Source organism: Strigops habroptila, chromosome 13 (assembly GCF_004027225.2).
Source record: "Strigops habroptila isolate Jane chromosome 13, bStrHab1.2.pri, whole genome shotgun sequence".
In the NCBI taxonomy this organism is placed as follows: Eukaryota; Metazoa; Chordata; class Aves; order Psittaciformes; family Psittacidae; genus Strigops; species Strigops habroptila.
In genome coordinates this window covers 7,660,129-7,684,968 of record NC_044289.2, presented here as the reverse complement: position 1 = coordinate 7,684,968, position 24,840 = coordinate 7,660,129, and the positions used below count along the sequence as shown (strand labels likewise).

The following is a 24,840-nucleotide window of genomic DNA, read 5'->3' as shown; positions in this document are numbered from 1 at the left end:
AAAGAAAGTAACAGATGCAAGGTCTGCACCTGGGACTGACATCTTAATTTGATGTTTTTGTAGTTTTAGGTATACTGTGGAAGTTGATGGACTGTTCCTATTATCTTCTTGTCTGATTTCATCAAGGGCTGTCAGAAATACCAGTGAAAGTTCAAGCTGCTGGAATGAATAGTGGGATGTTTTTTGTTTTTCCACCTTTACTGAATATAATGTAACTTGTTTCAATTCCAAATAGCAATACGGTAAAATCAGTGGTATTTCTCCCCAGTAATGTTAATGTAGGAAATTAAGTTACCCCTTAACTTACCAAGTAATGTTTATCTGGGGAACTATCAATGCCCTATGGTCAGTAGAGGAAAAATTCCTCTTAATGCTCTCACTACTATCTCCACGCTAGTGAGGATGGATGTTAGCTGGTTGTACTGAATTAACTGCATACTATTGAGTGGCATACTCTTGGCACAGTGATTATGGTATAATGCAAGTGGCTATTCTTTGTTAAATGAAGTAGTGCACATTAAGACAGTATTCTACTAAGCTTTCATAGGCATATTTTAGGCAGCAGTCACACTTTCTTGAGCATGGAACCTATCTAAATGTGGATGAACTCCTGAACTCTTTCTGTAATGAGTACTACATAGCTGGGACATGAGCAATTAATAGAAGTAGGGTTTGTCCATTTGAACTAATGTGTAGATTAGCCTGAGCAAATGCAAGAGGATCGCAAGAGGCAGTGGAAAGATGAAGTCTACCGGGGAAATATTGCCTCTAGAATCCTCATTTTAATCTGTGTTTCTGTAAGTCGGTATTAGTCTGTCCGCCCCAACCCCAAAACAAAATTAAACCCAATAAACAAACAAAACCCTCCCCCAGCCTCAGTTGCACCTTTACCAGAAAACTAACTGAATTTTTCTGTTTAAAGGCCAAATTGGTGACAAGTTTAACCTGGTTGGTATCTTTAAAAGTTCTGACAGAGCCACGGAGCTCTTCCATGCAGGATCATTGCATACCTAGGATGGAGTCCATCTCCTGATCACTGCTGCTCTCACTTGGACCCTGCCCTTAGTGCATCTGCCCTTAGTAATTCAGGATACATTGAAGGTTATCACTCTGAAGCCAGAAAGTGCTTGAAGAGGGAAATGCGTTTTGATTGCCATGGGCTTTTCCCTGCAGCAACTTTGAACAGAGTGGCAGTCCATTAGCAGCCCAGGCAAATGACTTCAGTTATTTGCTGCAATCCTGTAAGGCAATGCTGAAATGCTTGTTAGTATGATTTAATGGTCTGTAATTCTGTCACTCTTAACAAAGCACTATATTTTGGTGAAGTCCAGCTTGCAGTGACTCACTTGATAGCATTATTTGCTCTTTTATGCAGATTCACTTTGATTTTATAACTGATGTGAGCTGCAGAGAGGCTGGGAAATAACCTATGACTGCATAGCTTTGATGTCAGGATTGAAAGAAAGATGTGGAAGGAATAAATTAGGTTTACCATGTGTTGGGATGGAACGATGGACTAACCTTGAGACTTACTTGAGGTGTCGGGAGGGATGGAAGGTAGTATTTGTTACAGGAAACCTGTGATGCTTTCTGAATCTTGCAGTTAAATTAATTGGTGAATAGCAAAGAATGACAGCAGGCCAGAAATGGGCAGTTATACCCATCTGTTAGTTATGGGCTTGCAGGGCATTTGTCATCCTTGGCTCTCCAAGCAGCACATAACAAGCATCATTAACTGAATTTAACAGGTGGGCAAGTGGCAACAGGTACAGCCCAATTGCTCAAGTCATACATGGAAGATTGAGAAACTAAATCCATTCTGCCATGTCTGGCTTTAGATGCTGGCAGCTTACTGCTGAAGAACTTACTGAGATAAAGGACAAATCCATGCACACTTTCTGCCCTTCTTCTGTCTCTTGTGTAGTCTTAAAATTAAAACTCCAGCTCTGAAATACAACTCTTACAAACGGTGGTATGTTCTGTGGGGCCGAAGGCTGTTGCTGGGAGTTTGTGGGCAAGTACAGTTCATCTCCAAACATGGAGCAAGTCCCATCGGTGCCTTCTGATAGCTGAGTTGAGGAGAGCATCCCCTTACCATGGCTTTCACAGGTGAGCTTGTGTTCTTGTTTGAGCTGTGAGCAGCTATTACCAAGGGTTAGCACTTGTGTACTCTGCAGCCTCTTTGCATCCCATGTGCTGATTAGTGAGCTCTGTGAACTCTTAATGAGCTGTATGAATGCTATGTTCCTTCTATAGCCCATGTAATTAAAGTAACCAGATCAGATACTTGGTTACAAAAATAAGAATAATTCCAAACCATAATTCATTGCAGTCATTTTAAGTTATTCAGCAGTTACCTAATTCTAACACAGCGCTAAATTGTGTTAATTCACTGGACCGCGCTAATGGCCTGACCCAGCAGGGCAGCAGCACTTCCAACTGCACTCTGCAGAGCTCAGCCAGCACGAGCTGGCTGTGCAAAGGCAGTTTTTAGTCTGCATTGAAGCCTTTACAATTTTTTTCTTCCTTTAGTAGTTAAGAGTCCTAGGCTGATTATTCTCCTATCCAGTTTCATGCCTAGAATTAACTGTGCCCATATATAAAGCTTAGCAGATGTTCAAGGAGCCAAATCAGATACTTAGCTTCAGTCTGACTTTCTTCAAGCTGTCACTAGCAAGAGAGGGTTTCTGCTTCCTGGTAAATGCTTCCTGGCACTTGGAGGCACTCTCCTCTAATGGCCTTAACAGCCCAGAATTATAACCTTTTCTGTGTATGATTTAAAAAAACCCCAACCTGACAAACCAGCAACCCTACGCTTTGAAGGCTGTAAGCCCATAAAGAAGGGCCTGAAAGTGGAAGGTTATTTCAGGTAATGCTGTCCTCCTAATGATACTGCATCCAACTCATCATTTTTTTTCAGGGAAAGTAGGCTGGAAGCTGAAGTCTTGCTTTTCATGTCCTTTAGGTCCTTCCAGACAGTGGAGAAACTAAAAAGTGGAATCAAGTTCTATATTGCTGTCCATCACATCAAACAGCTTGTGCCTTACATTTCCTGTGCAGTTTATTACACAGTGTAATTTATTTACACATCAGTTTATCAACAAGTCTCCTGTGAGTTGCATGTAAGGAGCACCTGCCAATGCAAATTCAAGGCACCATGCACTAAGAAAAGAAGGGAAAGAAATTATTCCTTTGCAGAACCCTTATGATATTCATGTGGGATAAGCAAGTCCTAAATCCCAGCCCTATTGTCTTAATGACATTTTGCGTTAGTGGCTGTTGCTGTTCTGTCCCAGGTGGCAACCTCCTGGGTGACCTGCATTCCCAGCCCCTTGAGGTCCAGAATGCTGTTTCAGCTGTCCCCCCAAGCCTGGTGGCTTCTCTGCCCTGCCTGGACTGTACCATAGTGTCCTTCCAAAGCCCTCAAAAGATTATACGTCAGAGAGATTTCACTGGTAATGCGCTCCATCATATGTCCAGGATCTGTAATTAAGATGCCTCTGAACTCTAGACTCCCAGCTGCTGAGTGTATCAACAATTTGAAGGGGTATATTGCTTCTAAACTACTTTATTGACAGTTGCAGTGATTCATTGTAAAAGGCTCTCACAAGCTCCTGGGTGTCACTTTAAAAATTAAAATAAAAACTAATCTCCTACCAGGCAGGAATGTCTCAGTAAATCCCTTCTTGTCTTTCAGTGAGCCCATTCCATCTTGAAATCTGCCAGCGGTGACTTGTGCCAGCAGCAGCATTTTTGTTGAACATTTTTCCCCCCTTTGTCTGAACCAATGACTAATATACATATATATACCAGCTACAGGCAAAACCTGTAAAATGCTGCCTGTGTTTCCCTGTCAACGTCCATTGTCACAGAACATAGTATAGGCATGAAATAAAACAAAGGCTTCATTACTGAATCGTTAGGTAATCTTCGGTCAACCGTTTTACTACCTGTGCTTAGATTATGCTTCTCACCACCCTTCTGTGGACAATGTGCCCTAGATCATAGCATGCAGACTTTCTGTTGCTGAGGATGTTTTGGCAGTACGTCTTGTCTGTGGAATGAATCCCATGTAATCATGAAGGACCAAAAAAACCTCAAAAGATTTAGGAAAAAGTTGCCTCCTAACTAATGTGCCAAGTGGGAATGCATCTGTAGGCTCAAATACAGCTGTTTGGTGCTTTAAACTAAGGATTGTGTTCTGAACCTGAACCATTAACAAAAATCCCACTTCTGGTTGATGCAATTTCAATTTTGAGGGAAGGGATAGAAAGAAAGAGCTTTTGAAGAGGAAACAGTGTTTAAAATGCGTCATTTTAGAGCATCAGGCATCTGTTTTGACTTGTATTAATAAGTGTAAAAGTGAAAGAAGGGCTATAGATTCATAAAGATCTGCCAAACAATTTTTTGTGTACTGGCCTTATAAAAGTTGTGGCCAGTGCCAAAGCTGTATTTTGTAACTTCATGGAAAACCATTGCAAAACTGAGCAATATTGTGCATTCTGAACAGGCACAGAGACAAGATTACAGTTTTGTTCCCTATTAGCAGCTGTGGATGACTTCTTAGTGTAAAATATTGTTTCTGAAGATGTATACTGAATGAGAGGAAGGAGTGAGGTTTCTCTCTCCACAAATGTGTTTCTTGGGGGGAAGGAGAAATCTAGATTATTTTCTTTGGTCCCCCAGAGAGTAAGATAGCTTGATGTAAACCAACTTTGATTTACGTAGTCATTATAACCTGATCACAATGAATAATGCAATATCACTTACTCATAACACACATTAAATGGGTATTCTGGGAAAGTGAAATTGTCTTGTTGCCAAGTGCAGCAATATCTGTACAGACAACATGTGGACAACTTTGCTGCTTATTTTCCAAAGCCAGTGAGCCAGTCTCCATTTCTATGCACCATTTAAGTCAAGCTAAACACATTCCAGTACAAGTTAGATGGGTTTACAGCTATGTGATTATTTCTGGTAATCCGTCTACTTGTAATTGTTTTATACTTACATTGTGTTTTTGCAAACTGAGACAGAGCTGAACACAGGGATGAAGCGGGCAAGGGACAAAGCTGGGCTGGAAAAGTAGAGCAAAAGCCATAACCTTATGGAAGAAATACATTCAAATTAAGTACTTCCATTTTGTAAGTCATGGAAAAATTGTGGGGTCTTCACCAGAGCCACACGGTCCCATTCTACATGACATATAAGGCATCATCATACTTGCTTGTACCTAGATCTCTTTACTAGAAAGCAGTCCTCCAGATTTTCCCAAAGAAAAGATCTGCTGCTTCAGACGTGTCTGAGGAGTGAATATAATTAAACAGTGAGCTGCAATCTGCCTTTGTAGGTAATATTTCATTTTTCTAGATGCAAAGCAAAATTCTAGATCTAGTCTCCTCACAAAATTCCTTCAGGCTAAGAATTCTATTGCAGGGCTCTTTACGCCTTTTGAATCAGAAGTGGTGTATTAAGGCACTTTTAAAAGAGAAGAATTAAGATCCAAACACTTAGCACAAGCTGGCTAATTTCCTATGTGAACAACTCCCAGTTGGAAAGGACCTTGTACCTGGAACTCCAGTCCACTGGACACTCCCTGGCAAAGTTCAGCAAAACCACTCAATTTGCCATATGTAACTGAGGTATTTCAGTGAGAGAGCCGTCTAACAGCCTTGGATAAAATGGCAGCGCTTTTTTTCCTATCTCCCTCTTCCTCCTCCTCCCCCCCTCCCCCCCCCCCCCCCCCCCCCCCCCCCCCGAAAAAAGCTCGGAAGTACTGTGAGAAATGCCTTGTGCCATTGTGCAGTGCCTTTGCTAGATTATGTTTCTAGAGGTTATCAGAGCAACAAAATGCAAGATCCTGGCTTGCTGGTGCTTGTCCTAACCTACATGATTGTAATTTCAGCTACTGCTTTAAAAAAAAAAAAGGCAAAGTTTTTGTTTATTTGACAGGAAGTTCAGTGGCTCTGTAAATGCAGCTCATTGCAATTCTTTGTTTTAGGGCAGAGAGCAGAAAAACACAACACAAATAAAATAGGGCAGCATTCCCTTAAGGTTCACTTGCTCACAAAGGAGAAATTCGCCAGATGAGACTTTGTGCTACTGTCTCTGACCTCTCTATCCCTCTTAAATAGCTAACAAAAGGGGTGGAATTGTTTGGTCCTGACATAAAATAGGCTTGCATTGCTATAATGTAGTAGAAGCCACGTATCTTGGTTTTAAAAAATGGCCTGCTTTAACCTCCCTGCCCCAAGATAAGAAAATAGCCTCCCCCCTCAGTTTTGAAATAATTGGCTATTTGCAAATGCTTTTTTAGAGCATTTGCTGAAGAAAAGTACTGAGGGTTGGGGTGAAGTTGCTTTAGACTGAAATGCAGATTTCCGTTTCTAAATTCAAATGTTTGTTTCCTGCGTGGAATAGTTTGTGCTTCATGTCAAAGAATGACATTTGTAGGCACTCAGAAATGTAGCTCTTGGTTATCTTGCCTTTCTGATCAGCTGGGAGGTGGTGAAGGCTGACAGGTTGCCCTCGCCTGGGCAGTCCAGCGGTTTGGGTCATCATGTAGGACAGCAAGGCTGGTTTCAGCTTCCCTCTCTGCATGAGAGTATTCCCGAACCACAACTGAACCATGGAACCCAGGCAAGTCACAAGAAATGTTTCCAGTCTACTCAACCAGATGATGACCAGTTCCAGCTGAGGTTAATAGCTCCTTTGCTTCACAGTGTGGAGCATGGGACGGTCTGAGCAATCCTGCCTGGTTTCGAAGGCATAGCGCTGAGAGGCAGATATCCGAATACTCAGATTGCATCATTCCTTTGAAGTGACTCCTCCTTTGACTTCAGTTGTGGTAATGATTTATATCAGCTGATCTTTAGAGCCGAAAATAGAACTGTTTTGATGTGACCTTGGACATGCATGTTGGATCCCTTATCTGGGTTTTGGATCATCCACTTTAAACAGTTGTGTTCTTTCCCTTGAGTTTTACATTGTTACCTACTTGATGGGCTATTGGAAGCTGGTAGAAGCTGAAATTTTCAGGAGAGACCGTAGGAAGTAGATGCTAATTTTTGGTACACAAATTAACTTCTGAGTTAGACTTTCTGGAAGATCTCACGGGGAGAGCATTGTAAATTTTAGGTGTTATGCAAATGACAGTTATTACTGTTCTCTCTCAGCACATCAGATACTGATTTGCTGGTTGGATTATCTAATCACTGTCAGCCCAAGTGTTTGGTGTGGAAGTAATTACAGCAGTACTTTCAACTAATTCCTATTCATGGCATAGTAGTGAAAATGTGGATTTGAGGGATAAGTGAGCTAAGTATTCATGATGGAATAGGCACCTGAGAGCTTTTGGGGCTGGTTCATGTTGCTGCTGTCAAAATAGCTGTATCAATGTAAACAGTTCCCATACCTTCTTCAAGCTGAAGAAATACTGACAAGTTTCAGGCACATAGTAGATCGTGATGGCATCAAAGACGTAATTACTTGCTCTGTATTGTAGCTCATAACAGGATCTGTGATTAGCTCTCTGTCTTAGGCACATCATCTGTGCATTGAGTGTGTTGAAGGGCTTTCAGTGCTCCTAGGCAGATGCTGCCAAATTGGTTATTCATAGAATCATAGAATGGTTTGGGTTGGAGGGGACATTTAAAGGTCACCTAGTCCAACACCCTTTTTTATTACTTTATTGCTAGAGGTTTAGGGTACCATGTAGTTCATGCTCAGTTAAGATGGTGTTGAATGTTCACCTGTGAGAGATACGTGTCATGGGAGCATAGAAATGGGACTGTGTTACTAATAAGTGTTCCTGATGGCTCCATTTTCTCATTTTTGAAGGTGCTAAGCAGGTTTCAAGTGAGGGCATATATCTTCCTTTTGAATTTGTTTACGTAAGCTCGGCAGAGAGGAGTTAACCATCATAACCATAATAACAATTGACATTGATGGGATTTTGAACAGTATATTCAGTCAAAAAATTGTTTGTTGTCTCTTATCAAACAACATACCTTATTCTACTTTAAACTACTATTGTGGTTAGAATCTCTCTGCCTAGAGATTGCCTAAGAGGAGAGAGCTGATTAGCTCATGCAGGAGAAGGAGGAGGAAGTTCAGAGGAGGGACCTTCCTTTCCTCCAGCAAAGGACCTGACTTTCCTCCAGTTTTATTGAGTTAGCGTCATGAATGCCATTTGTTCTTTATACGTATAGTTACATGGGTCATGATGATGATGTCCTAAGGCACTGATATAATGTATTCCAACCCTGGGATTCTTTTGTTAGAGAATTGTTCTAATATGGGATCAGAACCAAAATTGAAAGACCAGTATTTGTGTTGTAGGCAGATTTGGCTTTTGAATGCTTGGAGGTACTTATAGTTTTTGGTCCCTCTCCCCCAGCTTTGCCCTGATTCTGATCTAAATCCAAGAATTAGTCTTGTATTAGTCATTGTTGAGCTGTAGTAATAAATTCTGGTAGCACTAACTTAAAGCCATCTACCATGCTTGACTGGAGTTGATTGTTAATAGTACTTAAGCTCCTGGTGGCATCTGGGAGGGCGATAACCGTACTGGATCTGTGCCCAGCTGGAGGCAGAGCAAAACTTTAGCCACTTGTTTGTATTAGGATGTTGTTCTCCTGTCCTTCCCCTAATTCCATGTGCTGCTAAGCTCATTGTTGCAGCTACAGCTTTGGGGTGCTTGCTGACTCGGAGAGGTGCTTCTGAGTGCAGATGGTCTGAACAGGACATCATTGCAGTTGTCTTTGTGTGTGTTGTACAATGGCAAATGCATTACTAAAGGATTCTATTCTCTTCTATGGGCTTCTAATTGCTGAAGTTAAAGCTATAGGTTTTTTGAAAAGAAAAAGGGCTGAATACTCAAACTTTTGACAATCTCTTTTGGGTGGGGTTTTGGACAGATTTTATCAGGTGTGATGAGGTTATCTGCTTGGGCCAAGCAAACAGGATTCTCAGAAGGTAAATGTAGAAAGTCTCTTCCAGTAGAAGCAGGTGCATACCTAAATGGCTTTTTGGGTGGTAAGCTGTCATTTGGGTCAGTGTCTAGTAATTTTTAAACAATTCAATTCAAACCCTTGCATTAAACAGAACAGGTTGAGAGGCCAATAAGCTGGCAAATTGGAAGAAAATCTTGATAGGTTCAGCTGGTGCCTGGCATCAGAGCAGCCTGTCCATATGCTAAATGCTTCTGCAGCCAAGTGGGCCAGGAGTGTGAGTACCCACATGTGAGGCAGAATAATAAAGCTGGGGGGAGTAATGTGCTTCTCTGAGCAGCTTTATAGAAACAGCTAAAAGCTGGCAAAAGAAACACAGCTAGTCAACTAACAAACATTTGTGGATACAGAAATAAAGTTACTTTTCATGGACATAATTTTTTCATGCTGAATGCATTGGTTAGAAGCCCATCAAGGGTTCAAAGGATGGAGTTGCCTTGTCTGCTGGTTGCCTGTTCGGTGCTGGCTTAGCTGGAGGTGGTGAGATGTTTTGATGGGTCACTGATCACTCCAGTGAATTTGTGCTGTCAGAGCTGTGAACTACTTAATAATGGCTGGTCAGATTGTTTTTCTTTGAAATCACACTGATTTTAGTGGCAGTTTTGTTTTATTTCTAACTTACCAGGTGTTACTTTGGAATTACTAATTAGATGTAGGCTGTGAACAGTTGGCAAGGCTGATAACTCTTTCCTTCTATACTGACAGTATGTTATCTGAGCTGAGAGCTGTGGTTTGAATGTAAAAGGATGGTAGAAAGTGCACCACGGTTAAAGAATAGGTGGGAAGATTGTGAGAAATGGTGGCAGAAGTTTGAGAGATGAAGTTGCTTAATGCTGTAGATGGAAAGGAGGTTTTTTTTATCTACTCTGTTTTTTTATCTAGTCTGCCACAAATGGCTTGAGTTTAAATTCAACTGGACTTTGAAAGCAAAATGCCAGTTGTCAGAATGGTCCTGGGTTCTACAGTTAAATGATCTTTCTTGCTACCCAGCAATTCAGTTCTTTCTCCCTTATGTGTATCCTTGTTTATCCTTGCACATAGAATATCTCTCATACTTGTGTGCTGGAAGATGTATTCTTACCTCTCTGCTCAAGCTTTCTTCATGTCCATCTGAAACATGCAAGACTGGAACCTGTAATAAATCCATGTGGAAAAGTCTGCCACTTATTTTTACAAAGCTGTTGCTAAAAAGCCTTGCGTTTGCAAGCATAATTACAGTTCTTTCTTCCTAGCACCTTTCATGCATTCATGCACTGTCTTTAGAATTTAGATTGTGTCGTAATTCAAAAGAAATAGTAAGTATCCATTAGCTTGATTTTATGTTTTGTCTAAGCTACCGAGAGTCATTAATTGTAGCTCCAGTGCAACAGCTGATTTATGAGTTTAACATCTATGTGAATATTAGTGATATTCAAGTCATTGGAGATGCCAAGTTTACTCTCTTGTGTTTCTAGATTTACCAGAGATGCTGGTTAGTATTCAAAAAAGCTTCAAGCAAAGGGCCGAAGAGGCTGGAGAAATTCTCAGATGAACGAGCTGCTTATTTTAGATGTTATCACAAGGTAAGACACAAGGTTGTTTCTTTTCTCAATTTTGTTTTATAATGTAATATCAAGAGTAAAATCTGAAGTTGACATGTATTAATTTGCCTGAAAACTGGAATTTTTTTACTATCAAGGTCCTAAACCCACGTTTATGTTCCTTCATTTAGTGAAGTAGAGGCAAAGTGTTCTGTTTTCTGTTTTGTAGCAAGCATCTTGCTAAGCTAATGGAAAATGACTTTATTTTTAAAGAAGATGTCCCTTTTCTGAGCCCTTTAAATTCAGATCTGAAATACTTGCAATGACTCCTATTCTTCATAATTACAGTAACAACCACCCAAGGTAACGTGAATTCAAAAAGCTGGTACGTAGAGGTTCCCATTTGACTAGGATATTGCATCTGTGGGAAGACAGTAGACAGCTACAGAGGTGAAGGCAACATGCAAATTTTTCTTGCAATGATGGTGTGAAAACCTTTGCTAAATTCACAAGTATTAAAAGATTGAAGTTTTCCCCTCTAATCGCTTCTCTGGAGTTGTGTGCACATTTCATATTCATCTGAGAATTTACATGTGTAATTCTCCTGGGCATGGAGGTGAAAATAAGAAACCTTTTAACTAAGAATCATTGTTGGCAAAAGCTTAATATATTAGAAGATTAGGAATTATGTGCTTAATTCCTAGGAGTCAGTGAGCACAGCTCAGCTTGAGGCTGAGCCATACTTACTCTGACATACATTTAGGAGGAAATCTTGAGGGAATACCAAATGTGAATTCAGACTTGTCTGTTTGCATGCCATGTAATTTGTAATGGATTGGTCATAAAACCTGTGGCTATTTGTAGTAAGTCATGGCCAGAAATAGTTCGTTCAGATTTACAGTGAACAACTTTCAAAAGTAATGAGAAATGCATTTTTTTCATCTGATGTGTGTGAGGGTGTGTATAAGACAATTTCCAACTTTGTGTGAAATGCTGCATTTATAGTAGTATGGCTCTGTCAATTATTGATGCAAATCTGTATTTCTTCCATTGTATTAATGCAATGTATTAGCAGCACAAACTGTCTTGAAGTTCACATTAGGTAATGAATATGAAATCCAAGAGGAATCTAATGAGGCTGGACTTTTTTCTCTTCTTTCAAGAAGGATTAGCACTTATTTGTCACATATATAACCCAACAGCAGTTTCCTACCTGTGTCCTGGGTTCAGCTGTAACAGTTATTTTTCTCCTTCTTAGTAGCTGGTGCAGTGCTGTGTTTTCGACTTTAGTCTGGGAACAACGCTGACAACACACCGATGTTTTTAGTTGTTGCTAAGTAATGTTTACTCTGATCAAGGACTTTTCAGTCTCATGCTCTGCCAGTGAGGGGGGGGCACAGGAAGCCAGGACAAAGCAGACACAAACTAGCCAAAGGGGTATTCTATACCACAGCATCTCATGACCAGTATATAAACTGGGGAGACTTACCTAGAAGGCCCAGATCGCTGCTTGGGTCGGGCTGGGTATCGGTCGGCAGGTGGTGAGCAATTGTATTGTACATCACTTGTGTTTATTGTTTTCTTTTCCCCTTTTAGTTTTATATTCTCTCCCTTTGTTATTTCCCTTATCATTATTACTGGTGGTAGTAGTAGTGGTTTTGTATTATACCTTAGTTGCTGGACTGTTCTTATCTCAACCCATAGAATTTACATTCATTTGATTCTCTTAACCATCCGTCTGGGATCGGGGGGGGGGGGCAGAAGGAGCGGAGTGAGTGAGTGAGCGATTGCTTGGTTCTGAATTACTGGCTGGTCTTAAACCACGAGACTCTGGATCTGCAGACTAATGCACCACAGAAAGTCTTGCTACCTTGGAGGGATTTTCAGTTATAAGTCAAGCTTAGTCTATAGTTAACAGTTAATTTTAAGCTATTGCTTCTTCTATAAATTTAACTTCTGGGTTTCTCTGGTAGCTTATGTGACAGGAATAAACAATGATCAAACTCCCATATCAGTCAATGGGAATTAACTGTTTAGTAGCTGCAAATTTATGCTTTCTGCTTTTGAAAGCTGTAACTGTACGTAGTCAGAGCTGTAATAAAGGCATTAAAGCAAATCCTAGTTTTGACTGGGGTTTGAGGAATATCATAGCAGTAAGACATCTTGCACACATATTTTGTGTGGTTTTTATCAGAACTTGGCCAAACCTAGGTGTTCTTTCAAGCAGGATGAAGGTCTAAATCCTCATGTCTTGAGGGGAAGAAATGTTTATCTTTTGGAGGAGTAAACCACATTTGAATGCATTGTGTCCTCCTGAAAGCACTGGAGTGAACTGATAGATGATTATTTCCTAAATTTCCTGGGAAGGGGGGTGGGTGGAGGCAAGGGTCAGGTGAGGTGCCTTAGGGTCTGAGTCTTATGAGTCTTACGTGGACTGAGGTGATCCATCTGAGCTTCTATTGCTTTTTGGTGTCTCGGACCTGTCGAGCTAGACTGCCAGCTCCAATCACCCTGAGCCCTTCCCCTAGACTTCTGTCTGCTTCAGGTCCCTGGAATGTAAACCCAAATTATGGGATGCAGTATGGAGGTTTCTGCCAGGAAACCTGAAGTCCTCCTGTTAAAATGGACATCTCCCTTCCCAGCACGGGAACTGGATGCTGTGGATTCACTTGCTGAGAGCCACTGGGGTGCAGACAGGCTGGATGGCCCCATGGGAGCTGCCCTGGAAGATTGCCATCAGCATTTGTTCTCCACATTTATCACTCCTCTTCGCCACTCTGTAATGAAGCAGTGCTAACCAAGTACAGTGTGATCGCCCAGGACAGTGGGTTGTCACTTACCCAGTGTTGTTGTTTGGTAATGGGGCTCTGCAGTATCCCTGTTTTTACCCTGTGATGGTAAATGAGGCTGTCCTCTAGTTGTGGAGTCATCAGCTATACAAGCTGATGGATCCTGTTTATTTTTAATGAACCTTTCTGAAATGAAAGCTAGTGAATAGTAAATATAATTTTCTGGCTAAAATGCGTTAACTTACAAAAAGCACAGGTGGAAAAAACAGTTCCTTTTTTAAGTAAGCTTTGTAAATGTGTGAAATTCTAAGGTGGTGAATGATGCAGCTTCTAACAGTATTAAATATGAGGTGTTGAAAAAGGAGAACATGTCTCTGCTGCTCTATGCAGCTCTATAGTTGAACTGATTCTTATAAAAAGCATAGTTAATTATTAATAAACCCCAACAAACAACTTGATATGGCAGCCTTCAACTAACTCTACTTGTCACCTCGTTTGATATATAATATTAATGGGACTTTGGTACTCAAGACATCATCCAGAGGTCTAGGATAGTCATTGCTGTTGTCTTGATATGTAACAGCATGAGCAGCTGTTGTAATAACAGCTTGATGGTGTGTGGAGGCTTTTCTGTGAGAATTCCAATTCTGTCACTCCTGGACAGAAGGCTGCATCTCGCTGCAGCTGACAATAAAGTTAATACTACAAATGAGAAGCCCAGCCAGTGCTGTTAATATGTCAAATGTCACTGTGTCATAAGCCTGTGCTAATGAATCTAAGGATGAATGCAGTTCAGTCTGACAGATGATACTGTTAGAGGAAAACCTCACTTACAGATTACCAGTGTTTCAGAAATACGATTGTTAACTTCCTGCATCGTTCTGAGGTGGTTCTCAAACACTGTTGAAAGCAGCATCAAATCCAGAAAACTGAGGAGCCCCCACTCACCCCATCAATCTCAGGAAAGGTTGAATTCATCATAAAACTGTAGAAAAATTAAAATGATGAATGGAGCTAATTTTGCAGTAGCACCTGCTTCCTGCACTGAAGTGTTAAATTGTTTGATTTTGTTGCTTTTTTTCTTTCTGTGATGAATTACAGTGCAAATGTTACTTCAATTTATTAGTGGAAAAAGGCTGTCCAGAGCATTTGTTCTGCTGGCACCGTGGTGGTACCAGTCACTGGAGCTGAGTTGCTGTGGTCTGAGACCGTACATCATCTCCTTGGCACCTTTATCCAGTCAAGGTCTTCCCTTTAGCCACCTGACATCTGGGTCACAAGCAGTGTCTCTGGGGTGTCTCAGTGGTGTTTCTGTTATATTGGGGGGTCCAGTTTGTTTGCATTTGAATGCCTGATGTATGTGTCCTCTACTGCACCCCTGCACCGGGGCTGCATTTTGACATCCTTGCCACTGAAAGTTTAAAATGACAAAAGAAATAAAGACTATATATATATATATTATTGACCTTTAAATCCTTTCTCATCTTGTTCTCTATTTTAAGAAGTCGAAAGGTTAAAGTGTCCTAAAATACAGGTCATCTGAGAACAGTCATCTGTTGCTTGTGAAGTGAACTGGAAATTTACATACACAAAGCAAATTGCCCATTTAATTCACCTGGTCCCACAATAGACAGAAAATAATTAGGATCCAGGCTACAGAACCTACACAGAGTTGCCTTTCAGGTACCTGTCTAGTTTTCACTTGTTAAATGTAAATAATCAACCACAAATTACTATATGCTTTAACAAAATAATATTGGAGGAAGAAAGAAATTCTTATTTCTTCTAGTGACTTTTGACTTTGAGTGTGCCAGAAGAATCCTTAATATTCCAATACAAAACCAACTGATTGCACACTGCTGACAGGAATATACTGATTCCTTGAGGGGATCTAAGTTTTAATCTGATTGTATTAATCTTGCCTTGAAACAGCAGAAGTAATTTAAAGAGTCTTTCTGTCTAGTTAAGGAATAATCCATTTGGAAAATTGAATTGTGTAATTTGTAATTGTTTTCTAGACTTGCTAATGCAAAACTGTATTGGTAGCAAATTAAATGTTTAAAGTATGACCACTCTACTAATAACTATCTGTTAAATATTTATTTTAATGAATACTATCACTTAATATGAATGAAATGTTTAGGTTGAGGCTTTAAAAGAATTAAAGTAACTTGTCAGGATATTTTGGTATCTTCACTATACTGTCATACAGCGAGGCTCCTTGCAAGTCTGTGGAGCAGATGCGTGCCCTTCCATTATGGAAGGACAAACTTTGTGCATGGGTCCACTGATCCCGTGAGTGAAGGAGCAGCCCCGAGAGTGATGGTAAACACTGGATTTCTAAATCTGGGTGTTGTTCCTGGCTTTAATTTCTTTGAATAAGTCAGTGTGTGCCCTTCTGTAGGTAAACAAGGGAAAACTGGCAGATTTTTCCCACTGAAGAAAGGAGATACAGGCATGGTTGTAGATTATATTTATATATTTTTAAGAAACATTTAAAAAACCTATTTAAAATCATAGTGTGTTATGTATACTTAGTAACTTGGATATATATAGGCAAATCTTATAAGCAGGACTGGCCTGGAATTGCAACAGCAGCAGCTGTTCCCCTGGTGTGTCCTGGGAAGTGTTCTACCTGTACTCATCATGGGGGGAATTTCCAGAAAACCAAGAAAGACAGAACCATGAAGTCCTAAATTAAGATTAAAATACAAGATACTTAACAACCACTGAACGTGGCAGTTGTGTAGGTAATAAATTCATTCCCTTGTGTTATATTCTGAAAGGCTACCCGTATTTGAGATTTATGTATGAATTCAAACAATAGTTTGAATGCCAAAGACTGTTTTTAATAAACAGAGTGTTTGGCATCTTCTTGAAGGGAATGAGAGACATGGAAAAATTTTTGCCTGAATGTATCTGGTCAGGGTGAAGCTCTGTCTGCCGTCCCTATCTGTCAGTAGGGAAATGACTGATTAATACCTATTCCTGGTTCAGAACTCTCTTACCACACAGCTCTGCAAGTATTTTAGTTTTTAATCTGATGAAATGTATTTCAATTACATGGATTGTCATCTTAACAAAGGAGACTTGAAAGTAAAGGGGAAAAGTATGCAAAGGGACATCTTTAACCCCAGACAAAATTTCATTCTTGTGATTTCTCTGTTAATACTTTTTTAGGTCTGATATTTGTGGTTTATCCATGTTTTTAGAATTAAGTTAATAAATGTGCATTACGTATTAATCTCAGATAAATCATACATCAGTTAAACCAACCATGAAACCACTGTTTTGCAAGAGGTTGGCAGGAGGAAAGTTGGGGGGGGGGGGGTGTGGCAAAAAAGGTAAACTTAAGCTTCAAATGTTTGTAGATGTTTGGTGTCTGCTCCTGACTCCTCTCCAAAAGCATGGAAAAGGGGATGTTAGCAGCCTGCCGCTTCGTCAGTGTGAATTCATTACATATGTGCCAGACAATTTGAACCATCTGTTACACAAGGGTGAGCAACAGGAAGGCTGGTCAGGCACCTGGGATAATGATGGCATTTTGAAGCACCTTGCTGGGTGACACAGCAGGTCAGAGATCTAAGTGATCATGAGAGAACTTCTCCCTCAGGATCGCAGGTGCACTGTTGAGCCTTGGCAGCAGGAATAGCTTGGCCTTGCCAGAAGGGGCTGTTACCACCCTGGAGAACTTCTGAACCTCCGTAGGGTGAGGGCAGCTTCAGCAGCGCAGCCCCCAAAGGGAAGAGAGGGCAGCTGCTTATTGAGAGTATATTTGCCAGACAAAAAAAGTGGGTGCCACAAGGTTGTGTCCGCGACAGAAGGTATGCAAGAGCTGAAGGATGGAATGCAGGTGACTCTTCTGCATGCTAGCACTTGTGACACTGACTTCAGAAACAGTCCCAGAGTGCCAGATTTTGTCCATCTGTTAAGCTCCTTGTGTCTGCTAGGTGTGAAACTATCTATCTGAAACTATCTGGGAAGAGACTTGGGTATGTGCATACTAGTATAGACATTTGGACCTGGGTCAGAGGTCAGAACTGGGGACTGCCCGTCCGTCACCCTTCAAAGGGCAATGCTTTGGTGTCAGCTTGTGCTGCTCAACAGAAGCAAATGCCATCAGGAAGTCTTCAGATGGATGTGGAGACTTTCGGACCATGCTCTGTGAAATGCCATTATACAAGAGCTCTCAAGCAGTCAATGCAGCACAGAATAACCCAGGAGCTGCCAAATGTTGTAGCTAGCATTTCTCTAAATATAAATACCTCCCCCCCCGCCCAGTTCAGAGCTAAAACACGAGTTATAAAGGATATGATGATCGGTAAAGTTAATGACACAATGCTATTTGATTTCAGTATTTCCTCAAGTTATTGTCCAAGGGGTGAAATTGCCTGCAATTTTATTTGACCAGGCTATAAGGCAGGTGTGTTTTTGGTGCACAGCTGCTGTGCTTTGCAGTGCAGTCTGTGTGCATTCACACAGGACATAAGGTAATTCCTGGAAGCACCTGACTTGCTGTGCTGCAAGCTATGGACTCTGTCCTGTCCCTTCTCCCAGTACATAGCACTCAGAGGTAGGGTGAAGTGATGAGGAAGGGATGCAGGGTAGAGCTTGATAAACATATTAAAGAAACATCCTCATATAATTAAATTGTTCACTCCATCTCTGTACCCCTTTTTTCTTCCTCCCTTTCCTGTACACCCACCTTGCAGACCTAAGGAAAACCCCATCAGTCTGAGTCACCCTTGCACTAACGCTCAGGTCAGTGGCACTCTCATGTGCTCTCTATCTTCATCCTTTGTTCTTGTGTTGACTTAAGGAGAGTTTGCACTTAAAAAGATGAATTAACTGCTGGTTGATACCCCAGAAAGGCAAAAAAGGCCACTGTGAATACTGCAAAGGCAATAGATGAGACAAATAATGTCTTAGGTAATCTGCATTGTCTTCTTTGTACCACAGTATACTTAGAGGGAGTACAGTAATAAAAAGCAAATGTAGGAGAAGGCATGTTTAAATGAAAACAAATTTTTCTGTTCATAATGTTGAACTTTGGGATTTCAAGCATGAGCTGATTCTTGTAAAATCTCTATTAGAATATATTACTCTGCATTTGGGATTACAAAGAAGTACTTTACTGCAATAACTAACTGGCTTTTGAGAAGAATTTATGATAAGAAGGAAAAAAAAATTGCTATTCTCTGTTCCAAAACAGTGATGCCATTATATTTGTGCCTTTTTCGTGTTCAGTTGTTTCTAAAGAGGAATGCAGGAGTAGTGAGTTTTGCTGTCATGAGGTGTAGTCACCCAGCCACCACATTTCTGGACACCTTGAGTTCCGCACAACTCCCTAATGGTCGACTGAAGTGACTGCAGCAAAAGTGGCTGTTCTCTCTTGGAGAGAGAAGTGAGATTGCTGTGCTGGGCCACAGGATGGAGCTGCTGTGTGTAACATTCGGAGAAACTTTTCTTGACTGGGAGACCTAAAGAAAGAGAATTGTGGGTTGCAGCGCATGTCTGTGGCTTCTGACCTACGCTGTATGCAGGGTAAATCTTGTTGGAGCGACCAGCTGCTTCTGATGTGAAGCCCTGGACTGGAGGGAGACCACAATTATCTGATGTATTGTCAGGAGCAAATCCCAGTCCCTGTGGCTCGGTTCAGAGATGATGCAGTCCTAGAGCTGCAGTCTGGATATGACACTTAAGAAGCAGTGTGCAAGGCTGGAAGATGCTGGATGGGCAGAGATGAGACTTGAGTGTAGATACTGGCAAGTATGGGATGTTTCTAGTAGTACAAAAATGAGAGGAAATGGGTGACAGATTCTCTGCGCCAGGGATGCAGAGGCTCTAGGAGCTCTTGTAGGGAGATTGGGCAGTAGTTGCAGCTTGCAGCAACTTGGGAGGTAAAGTCTGGTCTTAGAGATGCTGGGAGTGATGAAGGTAAGGTGTACAAGGTTGGAATCATAGTAGAAGAAATAGTGGTAAGGAACGTCTCTCCTTTAGTCTAGGCAAGAAAAGCAAATTTTGGTATAGACAGGCAAAGAAATGTTTTAATCTTGTCTTTCTCATGTTCCTAGCAGCGTTATGAACGTCTTTTCCCATCTGCCCCGGAGGTGCATGACTTTGAACACAGGGTCATTGGTGATGCTGTTTGGGTGGGTTGGTTGGTTTTTCTTTCCCAGCACTCTGTGGGAGCAGGCATCATCCCACATGGTCAAGTCTCCTTTCTCTCACTCATTGCCATGTAGGATGTCTCCCTGCTCCGGGCTGAGACAGTATGTGCTACCCCTCACCATGGGCAACAGTTGACTAGGTGGTACTGCTGAGCCTCCTAACTGCTGGAAGTGCTTTTGGCTCCTCAGCCAGCATGGAGAGGCAGTTTACTATTCCCTGACTAGTATAACCCTTTCATAATCTCGCTGAGCCTTATCACAGCATCCTCAGGATTCACCAGGCTAGAGACAATTACTGGGATATCCAGCTGCAGGATTGTGACATGCCTTATCTTAAGAAATGAGCTTTCCATTAGGACAAATCCTAGGTAGCTAAATGATTCATTACCAAAATGTACGGCTATGTTCTGCTAACTTTTGTACTCGTAGATACAAAACTTCATTAGCACATTCACTTGCAGAAAATGTAAATGTGCTCAGTATAAATGTCAAGGTAGTTGCTGTCCTGAATGAACATTTCCTTCCTGAATTTGAATCTTTTTTTTGGCATATGAGAAAAATATATGAGAGTTGAGCTTGGCAGCTGGCAATTTGTGCTTGACCTGTCTTGTGCTGAGAACGATGGGAATAGGTTATGACAGATTTGTCATTCTTAACAATGAGTTTGTCGGTGCCTTGTTAGCACTGAGGGATGTGCTTCCATCACAGGATTTCCTGGAAGAATAAAAAAATGCTCATGCAAAATTAAATCACAATTAGGAAGTTTCAGTTTTGACACTTCTCAAAATCTTGAACCTGGAGGCTATAAAAACCTGAGCTCTAAATTTGGCAGCTAAATTTGGCTGTTTCTGCAAACCTTTTGCAGAAGGTTTGGCATGTTCCCCATGGGATGTTCCTTCCATCATTTCCTTCTACCTACTGCCCACAAAATGAGTTCACAGACACTGGATCTAGTATTTGTTTTTATTTTGCCCACCAGCTGCTCTTTGTTCCTTCCATTCACAGTAAGGTTACCTTTTTGAGGTTTGGCTGTCTGTTCTTCCCTGCTGGCAGAGAATGTGCAATAAAATGACCCCAAGAAGAAAGTGATTTAGGACGAAGGGCCAGAGAGATGGAGGGGGTTATGCTGGCGATCCCAAGATGCTCTAGAGGAGTGGTTTCTGTTGCTAGACCCTTCCACAATGATAACTCTTTATACTTCCTGAGTCCTATCTGTAAGACAATTTCTGCATTTCTTTGTTTAGAATTGATGCAGTTTGATATGAGACTATTCTACAGAACTAGGGAGACCAATGCAGTCAAGTTGTTAGGTTGTACAACTTTGGGAACATTTCTGTTAAATTCCCTCTCTTTGTCTATCTTCAACCATGTTAAAGAATCAGTGAAATATTTTCTGATAATGAATATCTGAATATAATTTCCTGATTCCCTCTCTGGGTGTTAGCCTTATATTAAAAAGAATTTAAATAATGAAAAATTCCTCCTCAGTCAAATTTAGGAGTGTTACTTATGGTTGTGAAGGTAAAAAGTGGATGTTAGAAACATGAAGTAACTATAGTATATATTTACTAAAGCTATATACAGGGTAACAGATACATGTTTATTTTTTCAGCATGAAAGCTGTTTTTCCAATCGTTTTTTGGCAGCCAAGCAACAGCAATCTGTGATTACAAGTCTGTGAATCTTTAATGCTAAAAAGCTTTCTAATAACTAAAACTGTGCTTTTTTAAGTGGACCATTTTAACAAATCCTCAACTTTCCATCAAAAAATAATTTAGAGAGCAGCTTTTCACCATTCTTACAGTTTTGTCCTCCACGATGAAAGCTGTGCTGGAACTGGACTTGCTCCTCCAAATGGGTGAATCCTTTAGGTTTTTATCTTCACCTCTCTGCTTCTGCTACATCAGGTTGGTCTTATCTCATGTTCTTCACATAAATATTTCTCAAACTGGAGTGAGCGTTGATTCCATCTGCCTCTTGGCTAAAATCCTGCTCAGATGGTGTTGCACTGAAGCTCATATACAGACAAGAGAGAACTGGACGATGTGGCTGCTTTGTCATCCAGGGTCTTCAAGTTGATTGTCTAAGCATGCTTCTTTGTGCTTTTTGTTAAATATGATTCTTTTGTCTCCTTCTTCAGTCAATAGTAGATATATATCTTTTCAAGCTCCTAATTAAAACTCTAACTTGTGCTTTTTCAGGTCACAGAGCTCAATAATGTGAAGAATATATTACGAATGCCAAAAAGCACAAAGAAGCATGCTGTTGGAATTTATTTCAATGATGACACATCGAAAACCTTTGCTTGTGAGTCAGGTGGGTAAAATGGCAATGCACCTTAGCAAACAGAGCATTAATTGTGAAATTATAAATGTATTATATACCTACACACAGATTTTCTGGGCATTTATACAGAACTTGAGGCAGATGAGTGGTGCAAGGTGCTGCAGATGGAGTGTCTTGAAACGCGGATTAATGACATTAGCCTTGGAGAGCCGGACTTGCTGGCATCTGGAGTAGAGAGGGAGCAGAGTGGTAGGTACATAAATGTTGACCTTTTAAATCTTTATTTGCATTATTTTAAAGTCTTTTGGACTATGCTCATGAATATCAGAAGTAAAATGGAGCAAAATTGTTTGTTCCAAGCCCTTCTTCGTGTTTTGTGGGGGGTTGTTTTTGTTTGGGGTTTTATTTTTGACTTCTGGGTGTTTTTAATTGCTACCAGAGATAATAAGTAAGGTAACAAGAATTATTTTGGAGAAGCACTTTCTTTTCTGAGACAAGTTAGTTGCCCTTGAAGATGGGGACTGTCTTTTTTTTTTGTGTATTCTTGTATGATGTCTGTACAACAGTTTCAGTCTGTGACTGGGGCTCTTTGGCAGCATTGCAAAGCAAATCTATAAAGTAATTGCATGCAAAACCTGAGGCCATGGCTACTTCACTTTCCTATGCAAATGAACTGATTACATGCAGAAATGCAATTGCAATGTGTTTATTCATGCACACAATTTTAGTAATTGTTTGCAAATATCAGGGTAATGATGGTGCCACTCTATTCAGTGTCTGAATGCATGCACAAATGTTTGATGCCCTATGAATGCAGCATTCTGACTGCCCCAGACATGAAGTTTATTGGGTTACTGGAAGGAATTGAGTCTTTTGTTTTTGAATTAATTGTTCTAAGTGGAAATAAGATCTTATATATGGAAAACAGGAAATTCCTTTAATGAATTGCACATTTAATGGGCAGGGATTTTAGACTAACCTTTTGTTTTTCTCCCAGAGAGATTCAATGTGTATTTGATGCCATCCCCTAATTTAGATGTGCATGGGGAATGTACCTTGCAGATAACATTTGAGAATATCTGTCTTTGGGACATCCAGAATCCCAGAGTAAAACTCGTCTCTTGGCCATTAAGTGCCCTCCGGCGCTATGGACGGGACCCCTCTTGGTTCACGTTTGAAGCTGGGAGGTAGGTCTGTGTTCACTACATTGCATTGCTTTCCTCGGTGGTGGTCTGGACCACTTCTGCAGGGTGTTGAAGGACATGAGAGCTTATCTTCAGACAGAGGCTAATCTGTACCCGCTGCTAATAATAATATATATTATTTATATGTTCATAAACATAATTTATATATTAAAATATATGATAAAAATTGAAACAAAAATACAACCAAATAAAAAACCTCTCTTAATCCCAGGTCGCAGCCTGAAAGGAAGCAGTTGACAAATAAAAGTGCCTGAGGATGGGGGTGGAGGAGCTGAGGTATCCCAGGGGTTTGCAGGGTGAAGGCTGGCAGCATTGTATATTACTGCATAGGGTTGTTCTTCAATAAAGCTATATATGAGACAGAGAATTGGACAGACAGATCGGGGAAGAAGGAGTGAACATCATGTACCCTTTGGGCACAGAGTTATGGGTTCTGTACTAGAAGTGGAATTTGAAGTTGGGAGCAACGAGTGCCAAGTTGTTTCCCAAAAGCAAACTGAAGTAATGGAGCAGGAACTCTTCTTTTTCCATTGAGTGTATTACTGTTTTCCATCTTTTTGACAAATTAATTTGTAATAAATTTGAATGAAATTCCTTGTTTTAGAGATGATGTTCTGTATTGCTTCCTGCAGCTCAGTTTTAATGAGCTGAAGTCTTTGACTGGCTGAAGTTGGAGCACGTGTTTATTGAGCTATCAAATCCTTTCTAAAGGATATGGATGCATTATTTTGGATGAGCATGTTAAAGAATTACAATAGTAAAAGAGAAACAGATCATACAATTAACTTATCTGGAAAGGGAAGAGGTGTTTAAATGTCCATCTTCTGTATTACTGCAGAATTTAGCTCCCTTGGGGGGGGGAAAGGATACATTTTTATTTAGCTGATTATGCATTAGCCATGATAGGACAATGCAATTGGGATGCTGAGGATATATATTTATTGTTTCAAGTGGAAGACAAAACTCTGCAAAGCTCATTACAGGCAGTGTTAAAAGTCTGCAAGAGGAAGACAAACCTGCCTGGCACAGATTTCTAGATAGTGTCTAAATATTAAAAATCTGTGTCTTGTGCATGATCTCTCTAGAGCTTAAGCACTTAAAATAGATCAGTGGTACTTAGCTGCGTCCCTATTTGGCGAGAGCAATACAAATGTAGGCTAAAATAGCAAGTTTGGACCCGGGCTGCTAAGACCCATAAGCAAAGACTGAGGTGACTTTGTTCCATATTTCATCAACCTTTGTTTTCTTACTGCTTGTGCAATTGCACTTCTAGAGCAGCACAATAAACTTTTGCTTGCTCATGTAAACTTAAATCTCACACTTGGATGCCATCTGTTTTTGCTTTGGCAGGATGTGTGACACAGGAGAAGGACTATTCATCTTTCAGACCAGAGATGGGGAAGCAATCTATCAGAAGGTTCATTCGGCTGCTTTGGCCATAGCAGAACAACACGAGCGCTTGCTGCAGAGTGTGAAAAATTCAATGGTACGGCTGCTTGTTATATTTGTTGCTTCACAGTGGGCATCAACTAACAATATGTTTCTTCAATGTGATCTTAAGTTTTGATTCACAGATAGTAAGCAGTCTGATTATTGCTTTTATTAAATTCTGCCTGATTACAGTTAGGGTAATATATATATATATAAACTGGGACTGCTTTTCAAGAATCAAAACAGGGAACTTAGTCCTTGATTTTTTTTGTGTTTGCAAAGCTAGCACTAAGTGTGAATCAACACAGAGATGATAAGCTCCTGTCAGTGCACATTCTCATTAGGTTCCTTTGATTAATCAGCATCATGAGTTTGTTTGGAAGCAGTTTTCATCAATCTATTTGCAAGATGTTGTGGCTCATGCTCAG

General features: G+C 40.6%; 1 protein-coding gene across 4 annotated transcripts in view; it reads left to right on the top strand.

Annotated features, from left to right (window-relative positions):
- DOK5 (docking protein 5) overlaps window positions 1–24,840 on the top strand; it is a 44,447-nt gene that overhangs the window by 10,169 nt on the left and 9,438 nt on the right. For 2 of the 4 annotated variants that reach the window (XM_030503245.1, XM_030503243.2), the window contains exons 2-6: window positions 10,466–10,573; window positions 21,692–21,806; window positions 21,906–22,025; window positions 22,774–22,963; window positions 24,332–24,467. In XM_030503245.1, the coding sequence (XP_030359105.1) occupies window positions 10,466–10,573; window positions 21,692–21,806; window positions 21,906–22,025; window positions 22,774–22,963; window positions 24,332–24,467 (669 nt within the window). Of the gene's footprint in view, window positions 1–10,465; window positions 10,574–21,691; window positions 21,807–21,884; window positions 22,026–22,773; window positions 22,964–24,331; window positions 24,468–24,840 lie in introns of all 4 variants that reach the window. The other 2 variants (XM_030503244.2, XM_030503242.2) reach the window with 1 other exon arrangement.